At 37.1% G+C, this 13,032-nt stretch overlaps 1 protein-coding gene across 1 annotated transcript in view; it reads right to left on the bottom strand.

The window, feature by feature from the left end:
- MTA3 (metastasis associated 1 family member 3) overlaps positions 1–13,032 on the bottom strand; it is a gene marked incomplete at its 5' end in the record, with an annotated part of 159,497 nt that overhangs the window by 78,759 nt on the left and 67,706 nt on the right. Inside the window, 2 exons of the mRNA XM_080814128.1 lie at positions 1,033–1,150; positions 4,839–4,902. Of these exons, the coding sequence (XP_080670254.1) occupies positions 1,033–1,150; positions 4,839–4,902 (182 nt within the window). The remainder of the gene's footprint in view (positions 1–1,032; positions 1,151–4,838; positions 4,903–13,032) is intronic.

The following is a 13,032-nucleotide window of genomic DNA, read 5'->3' on the forward strand; positions in this document are numbered from 1 at the left end:
AAATATTTATACAGCACAAATATATGTGTAAGTTTTCTAGCAGCATCAATTTGTAGCACAGAAAAATGTAAATACCTAACAATCTATCAACAGGGGACTGGAAGAGGGAATGATAGTACATCCGGGCAAATATAAGACCTGTAGGGTCACTGAAAAAAATAAAAGTCACATTACTCCTGTGAGAAGGTGCTAAAGAAAGATAAACTGAATGGAGAAGAGCAGCTCCAGAAGATCACATGCAACATGTCCAGTCCTGGACCAGTCCTGGGGGGGGAGGGGGGGGCAGGCCAGCTCGAATACACCCGAAACAACCACAGGCATGAAACGGGTGTTTGCAGTGAAGGAAAGGGGATGGTGTTCGTTTCCTACATCATATATTGCTATGTCTGAAGAATGTTTTACCTTTAAAATCAGAAAGTAAAGATTTTAAGTGTACAGTTATAAGAGGAGAAAGGAAGTTATGTCCTAAGTTGTTTTTAAAATGTAAAGCTCTGAATCCTCTCTCCAGTACATAAACTACCCCAGATTAGCCCAAATCCCAAAATGTAACTGTTCACTAGATTCCAGGCCACCTCAGACAGATGACTTAGGGGCATTCAGGACCTCAAGGCGTGGATGTGTCACATTAAGACACAAGTTCAACAATATGAACATTCTTAAAGTTGCATTTAAAAGGAAAAGCATGGGGCACCTGGTGGCTCAGCTGGTTAAGTGTCAGACCCTCTTGATTTCAGGGTCGTGAGTTCAAGGCCCATGTTGTGCTCCACACTGGGCATGGAGTCTACTTAAAAAAATAAAATATAATAAAATTAAATTAAAGGAAAACACAGCCAGAAGACTCATAAAAATGTAAAATAAATAAACAACTCCTCAAATTATTTTCTGTTGCTATTTGTTGTATTTCTACAAGTGGAAGAACTTATAACATTTAAACTTCAGCCTAAAAGTCTTCTTTCCCAGATGAGGAAAAGGATATTTGAGTTTCAAGACATATTTGTTTTCATAGGACTTGAAACCCGAAGGAAAACATACCTTCTAAGAGCATCTCTGGAATGTCTGCTTGATATCTAGGCCCCACTCTGATTTCACCTTTGTCAGCTAACAGTGTTTTCACTGAAGGGTCATAGACCAATGAGTAGAAAAAGGTGTCCTGAAAAAAAAAATGACAGAAAATATTTAGGTAAACTTAATTCCTTCTACTTTTTATGCAGCAATAAGGCCAATGTCGCCATAAAGAAACCATAAAATTTCAGAAAGTACGTAAGATTTCATTTTGGTGAATAAATTCATAGGTCTTGAAGAAGAAAATGATGTTACTGTCATCATATAAAATAGCGTAAAATTAAATCAAGCAAAAATAAACAGCTTACAATAAAGGTAGACTATCAAGTTTTGTTGTTTGTTTTAGTCTAAAAGAAAACCATTTAACCGTTCTAAAACAAGATTCTGGAAAGCTAGCAAAGCTAAGCTGTAAGTCAAGTAAGACTCCAGAAATCGTATTTCAATCTCTAAAGCCCATACCGAACAATGAGGACACCTGGCACCCTTACTTTTAAAGTGTCCGTCCACATTTTATCAAAATGTTAAAATGCATACACATCTCACATTAAATAAAGTTTAGAAGAGTTGAGCTTAAATGCAGTTTACTCATTAAAATGTCACATTGCATTATTTAAACATGTATTAATTCCAATTCTGCAGCTCTCCTTTAAATCCTGAAGCACTCATATTTACATATAAATAGGCGTATAAACATAACTATACCTACCACTACCAGCATACCCACTAACTTTCCAAGTTCCTTCCCACCTGCCCCTTTCTTCACAAAATATGGAACACTTCACAAATTTGCCTGTCATTATTGCACAGGGACCATGCTAATCTTCTCAGTATCGTTCTAATTTTAGTGTATGTGCTGCCAAAGCCAGCTCCCGAGGTCCTTTAGAATGCAAAACGGCCCTACTGACCGAGCCTAAAGGATAAAATGACCAAGCACCAGGCCTTTGCTGAATTCCGCAAAACCACCAGATGTCTTATAAAGTCTTGTCCCTGCTCCCTATTAGGACTCTGGGGGTCATCTACTGCATGACTCTCTGCTTTATATCTTAGAGGGGCCTGTTTCTAGCATCCGCATTTTACCACGACCCTGGTGAGCAGGCTGCAAGTAAGAGATACCTGCCAGACTGTAAAGCTTTCTCCTCTGGGGATCTTACAGACCGTGATAAAGGGAAAGGAGAAAACAAAACAAGGTGACATGGGTCACTGTCAGAAGAAAAGCTTAAACAATAAAATTGCTAAGAAGACACAACAATGTGACAATTTATGCATATAAAAGTACTACCTAGGGAAAAGAAAAATCTGCAGAATATATAAATCAACCTGCTTAATAGGTTGACAGGTTGATTAATACATAATCAGAATTACGTGTCTCTGAAGACAGGAGCAACAGAGTGTTAGTAGAGAACTAAAGCTACTGCCACTGGCACACCATTGACTTCAAAAGAGGACACACCTCTGGTCACTTTTATTCTGTAAAATATGTCAGCAAAGGATTCTATAAAAATAGGATTCTGTCATACTTGTCAGTAAAATGAGATGAAATTATTATTTTGGGCCACCCAGGTTGCTTCAGACTCCTTAAATTTGGGGCACCTGGGTGGCTCCATCAGGTAAGCAACCGACTCTTGATTTTAGCTCAGGTCATGATCTCAGGGTCATGAGATCGAGCCCCATGTTGGGCTCTGTGCTAAGCCAGGAGTCTGTTTAAGATTCTCTCTCCCTTTACCTCTCCCTATTTCCCTCTCCCTACCTGTGCTCGCTCACATGCGCTCTCTCTCTCTAAAAGAAAAAAAAAATTCCTTAAATTTATATGTCCTGCCTGATATGGAAAATTGTTTAAAATGTAAATGTAATTTTTCAACGAATAAAAAATCGTGATTAGAAAGTTGTCCTTTGAGTTACCATCCTCAAATATGCCAATTTCAATATTTTAAAAACCAGATTTTCTCAAGGATGGTCTTATAACAGATAAAGAAGAAAAAAAAAAGAATAAAGTGTTTTTCAAATTGAAAAAAGAATATAACGTAAGCAGTTTTATTTTTACTAAACTGCTCTCTCTGAATAAAAAAAGTTTTCCTCAAATACAGTGCCAGAGACGTCAGTTCCTTTCTCAAAGATTGATACAGGACCAAGTGCTTAAAAATCAAATGGACAGGAAAAAAATCCTAAAGTCCTTTGCAAATTTTCATCTCCTACAATCCTTAGCACATAGATATTACTAATGACAAATTTGAAGGCAAAAATACCACTTTTTAAAAAATCACACTGTTGGGGCACCTCACTGGCTCAATCAGTGGACCATGCATGTGACTCTTGATCCTAGGGTTGTAGGTTCAAGGCCCACGTTGGGTGTGGAGATTACTTAAAAATAAAGCTTCTTTAAAAATTAGAAATTAAAAAATTACACTGTCTTAACAGCCAAATACACCAGTAAAATACACTGAAATGTACTCAGTGTTTTTTCCTTTTATTTCTGCTTTTGTGAACTAATGCTAATTTCTGAGCATTATCTTTCTCCATACAGTTATCCATATGTTGACTGAAAAACACTGCTACATTCTTTTCTAAATTTCCCATGTATAAGTTATAAAGACTATCAATCTTGTTTCTGCCTTGAGTATTTACTTTCTCTTAGTTTTCTCTATTAGATTTTCTAATGTACAATAGTTCTACCTGTCTGCAACATCTTTTGCAGTTATGTATTCTTCATTTGAGATGAGGGGACAATATTTTAAGTATACATATTAAGTATAATTATTTAAAGTATATTTTAAGTACTTTTTAAATTTTAAGCAATATTTTAAGTATAATAAAAAAGTTTTCACAGAAAATATATCCCTTTAATTCTTTTTTTTTTTTTTAAGATTTTATTTATTTATTTGACAGACACAGTGAGAGAGGGAACACAAGCAAGGGAAGTGGGAGAGGGAGAAGCAGGCTCCCCGATGAGCAGGGAGCCCAATGCGGGGCTCCACCTCAGAACCCTGGTATCATGACCTGAGCCGAAGGTAGATGCCTAATGACTGAGCCACCCAGGCACTCCCCTTTAATTGTTTAAAAGCATATACACACATATATAAAGTACATATACACACAGATACACACACACATACATACAAAAATAAAGATTTGAGAAAACAAAACACCATGAAATTATAAAGGTTAAATTATAAATGAAATTATAAAGGTTAAATACTAAAACATTAACAGTAAAAATTTTCCCATTGTAGACTATTCTGTTTAGAGGAATTTCCTCCCTCCAATGAACCATATGCTCTCATTCAACTTGTTAAAAAAATGTTTAAAATGTTTCTTAATGAAGTTTACAGAAAGAAACATTTTTAGTTGACAAAGTTTATTGGGATTTTAGGAAAGAAAGCAGACCACGAGTTAAGATCTCATCTGGAAAAAGTCTAAAATGAAAACTGTTTATTTGAAAAACAACAAAAACAAAAAAACAGGGAGGAGTACCAAGTATACAGAAGTCACTTATTTCATAAAGCCAAAAACAGTTCTTCTACTACCAACTAAATCATCATACTGTATAAAGCCTTTCATTACCAACCGAAAAAAACCAGACACCAGAAGTTTTTGCCAAATGTTATCTCAGTTAACCAGAAAAATCAAATTATCTAAATGTATTCTAGTCATTATACTTTTATATAACGCTGCTCTCCCAGTGCAATAACTTGGTGCAAGAAGAAATAAACTCAGAGGTATGGGGTTCATGTGAAATCAAGGGGGAATAAAAACACAAAACAAGTGTAGTTGTGAATTACCTCTTTATCAAGATACGACAATACTGACTCTGTCTCATTCAGAAGGGCAACACTGCATTTTCCCCTGTTGAAAGAGGGAAAAAGTGGATAAATGTAAGAAAAGCCACATCACCTTCATGGTGATGAAATATACAAAATTAAGAATACACAGAATGTAAAGTTGATACTAAGAAACTAGATGGCAGTTAGGAATATACATATATGTATATACTTAGACTTGCTATACAATCCTGGTGTTGCGTAAACTAAAAAAAAAAAACAAAAAACCAGGACTATCTGTAGACATTTACTGCAAGGCAAACCTGTGGAAGGAACTGTGTTAGGCAGTAAATCTTTATAACATAAAACACTTGATAGGTATTTCCTAATTATTAAAGAAAAAAAAAAGGAGTACAATGAAAGCTTCTGATCAGAAGTGAGTTTCTGAATCTATAAAGAGTTAATATGAGGCGATTTTATACAAAGACTTTAGATAAGACTTCACTGTGCAAACCGGTACCTAAAATAATCTTTGGATTTTTTTAAGTAGCCACTGCATATGAGAACCTAAAAATAATAAACATTCATATCAAGATTAACTAACTAACCTTTATTGACACTGCTCTAAAGCCTAGTTAAAATTTAAAGATACTGCTATAAAGTAAAGGGCAAAATAAAAGATCTACAGATTTACAGAACTTGAAGGCTGATGGCATTTACCTTTGATCATATAGCCCTGGGTGTAAGTTTGAAAGTGAATGTCTATTAAAAAAAAAGGAAAGAAAAGACTTGTCTAGACTTGAGAAAAATTAAGGTTACCCAGGTAAGGGCATTTATTACAAACACGTATATAATTATCCTCACTAGTGTGAAAAATTCTGTGGAGCCACAAATTTGACAGGAGAGTTTTGATACAGGTTACAGATAATTGGTCAGGACGCACAAAATATTTTTTTAAATGTCATAATGTCATTTGATTTTGTAAACAGAAGTCACTGCTTGCAACCCACAAAATGATGAGCAAAACCCAAACGCATCACATATACGTCGAATGGGAAGCTGGAAGAGCAGGCTGTTGGAATATCAGAGTGGAAAACAACTGAAAGGAAAAAATTACCAAAAGCAAAATAAAATGCAGAATGCTCACACACAGATCAACAATCACAGTTTACTAAACATTTTGCAAATGTACATTCCTCAGATTTAAAAAAATTTCTCCTCATAAAAACATCTTTTTCTGGTAATCAGCTCTAGTTAATATCACTTCAAAAGACTTCTGAGAGCATGTGTTCTTTCCATATTATCCTGTCAAGTCTCTAATTTGGTTAGCGAGAGTTATAAAGGTTTTTGGTTTTTCTAATTTTATTCGTGCATATTACTGAAGAAGAAAAATTAACATGATTACTTCAGAGCACATAACAACACTCACAGTCAACAATTACCTGACAGGCCCTTAGGAAGGACAGAATTACGGGCAGGGAAACTGCTCTGCTGAGGTTTGCACATCTACAGCTGCCACAGAAGTTCTGTGACCTGTGGACGTGCGCGCCTCACGCGTGCAGCGTGCTTACAGACCAAATGGGCTTTCCAAAAATAGGCTTCAGTTTCTTTTTTTTTGCCTCTCTAACAGCTGAAAGAGCAGTATTTCCAACATTTAATACTTAATCACTTAGAAGAAATAAATTCTGGGTTTTTATAGTTCTCTAAGTTGGGTGTTTTTTGTTTTTTTTTTAATGGAAGCTGAATGTTGTTTTAAGAGATACCACTTTCTTTAAGAGCCATTCGGATGTTAAGGGTTAACTGACACTGAAAATTCATACAAACAATACAGCATTAGTCTCCTCCATACCATCTGAAATGACAAGATGATTTAAACAGAATCATCAAACCATTATTTTCATAATTACATTAAGAGATAAGGAAATGCTGATTAGATACTGTTTTAGAGATAGGACATGATTACAAAATCAAGAGGACACCCAGCCAATCTAAAATATAAATTATTTGGAAGAATGTAGCTTTTATGCAAAGATGAAAAAATAATAGGTGATTTTCATTTTTAAATTTTCTTTACTGTAGCTACGTATTTTCTGCCAAATTAAAAACGAAAATCTGACACTTAAAATATTCAAGTACATATACTAACAGCTAACAAAGCAGGAGGTTGAGTCAGAATTATTTTATGAAGTAAATATGAATATGTAATTAACACATGTGCTACCACGCCAAGAGTTGTTGATAAAAGTAGTTTAAAAAGAGACTTAAAGTGCTGGTTTCCTTTATGCTGAACAAATCTTGGCTCACAGAAAAAAATATGACAAATTTTAAGACTACACCAAACCAAAGGAACTATTAGCAAACTGTTATATAGATAACCCAGTTGGTCGATGCTGAATCTCAAGTAATGATCCTAATTGTTCTCTTCCACCACTCTTTAGTCCTTAAGGAATAAAGTTATCCAAAGATGATGATATAAATACAAAACTCATTAAAGACCTTAACACAAAGAAAGATCACCGCAGGCCTATATCATTATTCATACCACTCTTCTATGGGGAACTATACGGCAACACAGAATTTCCAGAGACAACACACTTTCCCACAGATCACTGAAAAAGGTTTTTAAAAACATCCTCTGTCCTGCTTCAGAGACTGCGCAGTGTGCTGGGACAGACAGACATGTGAATCAATAATTATGACACAACACAGTCCCATGTCTAACGGCAGGTGCTGATCGGTCTGTTATCTGCTTAACAGGTGTTCAGCATCATCCCACAGACTCGAACACCACATGTAAAAATGTGCAAATTATATATTTCTTTTATTTAAAGATGCTCCCTATTTGTATAAATAAAAGAGGAAGTTGAAATGAGCATGCATTTCCCCACTGCCTGAAGACTCTCAGTTTCATAGCACTGCAGCTTGACTAGGGTCCCTGCTTAGGAAAATGCAAATATCTTAGTGCCACACCAGACTCACTGAGGCCAAATATCCTGGAGAGGGATCAAGAAATCCATTTGGGGGGCACCTGAGTGGCTCAGTGGATTAAAGCCTCTGCCTTCAGCTCAGGTCATGATCCCAGGGTCCTGGGATTGAGCCCCGCATCGGGCTCTCTGCCCAGCAGGGAGCCTGCTTCCTCCTCTCTGTCTGCCTCTCTGCCTACTTGTGATCTCTCTCTGTCAAATAAATAAATAAAATCTTGAAAAAAAATTAAAAAATAAAATAAAATAAAATAAAATGTTAAGAAATCCATTTGGTTGATAAGTATCACCAGATGATCCTCAGTCACATTTACTGAATCCAAGTATCTCGGGGAGGGATCAAGGAGTCTACATGGAAAACAAGCATCACCAGGTGATCGTTAAGCACAGTGAACTTGAAAGCCACTAGTACAGAGATGCAGGGTCTGACTAAACCCCTTCTTGTTCAATGAAAGAATTTTTTTTTTTAAACTAAAAAAAAGGCATTTTTCAGGGTACTTGGGTGACTCAGTGAGTTAAGCACCCAACTCCTGATTTCGGCTCAGGTCATGATTTCAGGGTGGTGAGATCAAGTTCCCCCAGAGGAATCCAGGCTCAGCAGGGAGAGTCTGTATGAGATTCTCCCTCTTCCTCTGCCCCTCCCACACACTCGCCGACACAAGTGTGTACACACACTGTACATGCCCTTTTCTCTCAAATAAATAAATCTTTTTTTTAATAATTTCCTTCTATTTCTTATTTTATTTTATTTCTTATTTATTTGACAGTGAGACAGGGAACACAAGCCCGTGAGTGGGGGTGTGCGAGAGGGAGAAGCAGGCTTCCTGCAGAGCAGGGAGCCCAATGCGGGGCTTGATCCCAGAACCCTGGGATGACCCAAGTGGAAGGCAGACACTTAATGACTGAACCACCCAGGTGCCCCTAAATAAATCTTTTTTTATTTTTATTTATTTATTTTTTTAAGATTTTATTTATTTATTTGACAGAGACCACAAGTAGTCAGAGAGACAGGCAGAGAGAGAAGGGGAAGCAGGCTCCCTGCTGAGCAGAGAGCCTGATGCGGGGCTGGATCCCAGGACCCTGGGATCATGACCTGAGCCAAAGGCAGAGGCTTTAACCCACTGAGCCACCCAGGCATCCCAATAAATCTTTTTTAAAAAGGCATTTTTCTCAATGGCCTTATGAGTCTTACAGTTGCTCAGGATTCTGAACAGCTTCTCATATAAAAACAATGCTAGGTTCTGTGATTAGAAATTCAGCGAATAGACAGTTTTACACAGCATTTAATCCACTGAATACAATGGACAACCAAACAAAAAAATAACGAAGTTCAAAGATCCAAAATGCTCTCAGAAAGTTACATTTCACAACAGCAACACAGTTAAACAGGACTAAAGGAAAGATTCAAAATTCTTAATGAAATGATTTCCAAAGCAGAATTATATGCCTAAACAAATCACTGGCTAAGTGCAGAAAACATTTTCAAGATAAGCAAGGACTAAGAATTTTTTCTATTTTAGAAGACTCATCAAAAAGAATAGCAAAACAATTAAGTTCAAGGAAAACAAAAGGTTGTACAAGAAAGAATACACAGGGAATCCTTACATGCTCATAAAATACAATGAATGATTATTAAGTTTAAAAAATGTTGTGATATATTGGGAACATGAAGGAAAGGAAAAGAGAAGAGAGAGTAGAGAGAGATTTAGAAAATTGAAAAAGTAACAGTAGCAGTGTAAGAGTGGTATAAATACAGAAGCCACATAGAAAAGCTGAAAATGCCTGTGGAGGGGGAACTAGGCTTATGACTGCCGTGGATATTATTATATAACTATATGCATATATTTGACTTTTAAAAATAATACAATTTAAATTTAAACTAAACAGGGAGATCCTAATTAAACAAAGTGTATAAATTTGTATAATTAATACATATACCAAGAAGCAAAGATTATTTACCATGAGTCTACACCAAGTTTTCTCAACCTTAGCATTATTAACATAGGAAGCCAGGGAATTCTTCACTGTGGCAGGCTGTCCTATGTACACAGGGTGTTTAACAGTATTCCTGGCATTGACCCACTGGACAATAGTAGCACCCCCACACCTAGCTGAGACGACGAAAACTGTTCAGACTTTGCTGAATGACCCCCAGGAGACAAAACTGTCCCTGGCTGAGAACCTCTGCTCTAGAGCTGATGAACCAGTCTTTCTTTCCCTTCCTTCCTTCTTTCCTTCCTTCCTTCCTTCCTTTCTCCCTCCCTCTCCCTCTCCCTTCCTTTAGTTAAAGATTTTATTCATTTGAGAGAGAGTGTGAGTGGGAGGGAGAGGGAGAAAGAATCTGAAGCAGAGTCTGTGCTGAGCACAGAGCCCAACGTGGGGCCCGATCCCAAGACCTCATGACCTGAGCCAAAATCAAGAATCAGATGCTTAACTGACTGAGCCACCCAGGCACCCCGGAACCAGTTTTCTTATGCATTTCTTAAGAAACAAACACCTGAAAGACCCTAAAACAAAAGTGAAAAAATCTGATTTTATATCTTTAGACTATAAAAAGGACCAAAAAGAGAGAAAGAAATCTGGACTTTAAATATTTCTATTCAAAGATACATTTTCTGTTAATATTGCTTTAACAGATGTTAGGAAATAAAAATTAAAGAAGTCCAACAAAACAAAACCTGGAACAGGTGTTTGAGTAGGTAAGGTAAAGGAATAAAAAGCCAAGAAGAGAAGTCTGGGTTTAATGTGATAGATCAATGGATTCTCTTTTTTTTTTTTTTTTAAGATTTTATTTATTTATTTGACAGAGAAAGAAAGAGATCACAAGTAGGCATAGAGGCAGGCAGAAAGAGAGGGGGAAGCAGGCTCCCTGCTGAGCAGAGAGCCTGACGTGGGGCTTGATCCCAGGACCCTGAGATCATGACCTGAGCTGAAGGCAAAGGCTTAACCCACGGAGCCACCCAGGCTCCCCAGATCAATGGATTCTACAAAGAAAAATGACAAGTAATGTTTTGGAAAGCTCATTCTCTCTGTGGCATATGGAGATAACCAAAGCAAAAAAACCTGAATCCATGATTCTGGAGATTTGATAACAAATACAAAACAAACTGTAAAACAGGAATTCAAGGGGAGAAAAGATCCTTCTCTTGGTACCACTTTTGCCTTTTTTTTTTTTTAAAGATTTTATTTATTTATTTGATAGAGAGAGATAGAGCGAGAAAGGGAACACAAGCAGGGGGAATGGGAGAGGGAGAAGCAGGCCTCCTGCTGAGCAGGGAGCCCGATGTGGGGCTCGATCCCAGGATGTTGGGATCATGACCCGAGCCAAGGGCAGAAGCTTAACAACTGAGCCACCCAGGTGCCCCCACTTTTGCCTTTTATAGCTAGAAGAAAGTAGAATGTCCAAAAGAAGTCAGTAGGTATCAGGAAGGTCCTCTTTCCCAGCACAGTATGACAAATTGTTCTGATTACCAAAAAAATCTCACAGGCATTTTCATAACCATGTGGAACACCAGAGCTTGGGACAACATGTAGAATATACTTTCATCCGGCCCAGTGGGATTCTGGGATTCACCCAGCCCATTCTGCCCTGGGATTCTTGTCAGAGAAGGAAACATTTCAACCCACACAGGATAATCATTTCAAGGTAAAGATTATACCATACAAAGACAACATTCAAGAAGTGTGCTAAACACGTAGACTTTAAAATGTTAAATTGTGGTATGATATTCTCTCACTGTATTTTTCCTCTTTCTTCTACTAAGCAATACTATGAGCTTAAGAATGCTAAGTAATTAACTTCCTTATATTAGTTTCCTTTTTTTATTAGATTTATTTCACTTTAGAGAGACTGTGATCATGAGAGTGTGAGCAGGGGGAGGGACAGAAGGAGAGAATCTTCAAGCTGACTCCCTGCTGAGTGCAGACCCCCCCCAATGTGGGGTTTGATCCCATGACCCACGAGACCATAACCTGAGTTGAAACCAAGAGCTAGATGCTTAACCAACTGAGCCGTAGGCGCCCCTCTTGTGTTAGCTTCTTAAGCAGGACTACTTGTAGTCATCAACAGTAATCTTTTGGCTAATTAAAATTTTGTTTACAAATAGCAATAAAATCGCAAAAATCTAACATCTTAAAATAAAAACATCGGCATAATAAAAATTAGTACAGGAAGAAAAATTCTTTTATTAGAATCTTTTTTTAGATTCCAAATAAGTTCCTTTAATATTAATAGCTAATCTGAAGAGAGTCTGCAAATTTAAGGGAGTTCTATGTTAGCATCACTACCTATTTTTCAATAAACACAAGTCTTTTATAAATTGTTTTCTCAGGGGGCGCCTGGGTGGCTCAGTGGGTTAAAGCCTCTGCCTTCGGCTTAGGTCATGATCCCAGGGTCCTGGGATCGAGCCCCGCATCAGGCTCTCTGCTCGGCAGGGAACCTGCTTCCCTTCCTTTCTCTCTCTGCATGCCTCTCTGACTACTTGTGATCTCTGTCTATCAAATAAATAAATAAATAAATCTTTAAAAAAATTTGTTTTCTCAGGTAACCTGGCTGATTCACTCACTAGAGCATGTGGGGTTGTGAGTTCAACCCCCACATTAGGCATAGAGCTTTAGTTAACATTTTTGGTTGTTGTTTTCTCTAAAGATGACAAAAAAGGCCTAACAGACTTAAACTTAAAAATTACAAAACCCTAAAAAGTAAAACAACCCATAAAACAAAAAACAAATCACAAATCCTTTTTCACTTGAATCTCCCTGCACAGAAATACAAATAAATACAAAATCCAAAAAACATAATTAGGACATTCTCATCTATTTTACTTGGTATAATTTATTTTGTACATCTCCTCAAAATCACACTGTGAAGTGACCCATGCACAAGTCTATTCTTTGCAGGATTCATTTTAACACCAAAAGACTAAAATGAACCAAGTGTTTGTCAATTAGGATTAAACAAATTAGAAATATAAAACAGCTACAGAAAAGAATGAAGCAGATCTTTACTATCAGATATGGAATTATGACCAAAATAATTTCATTTAAAAACCAAAACATAGACAGTAAGATGGAGTCACTCACGTCAAGCAGTGACTCATGTCAAGCAATGATGTAAAGCCAAGGGCATTACAGTTAAGACCAGATACCACAGAAACCAGCATGGGCTGATGGCTTCCAAAGCTGATAACCCGCAAAGCCAAGACAGCCTAGAAGAACTGAGAGCTGATAATCAG

This window comes from Martes martes (genome assembly GCF_963455335.1).
Source record: "Martes martes genome assembly, chromosome: 9".
Lineage (NCBI taxonomy): Eukaryota > Metazoa > Chordata > Mammalia > Carnivora > Mustelidae > Martes > Martes martes.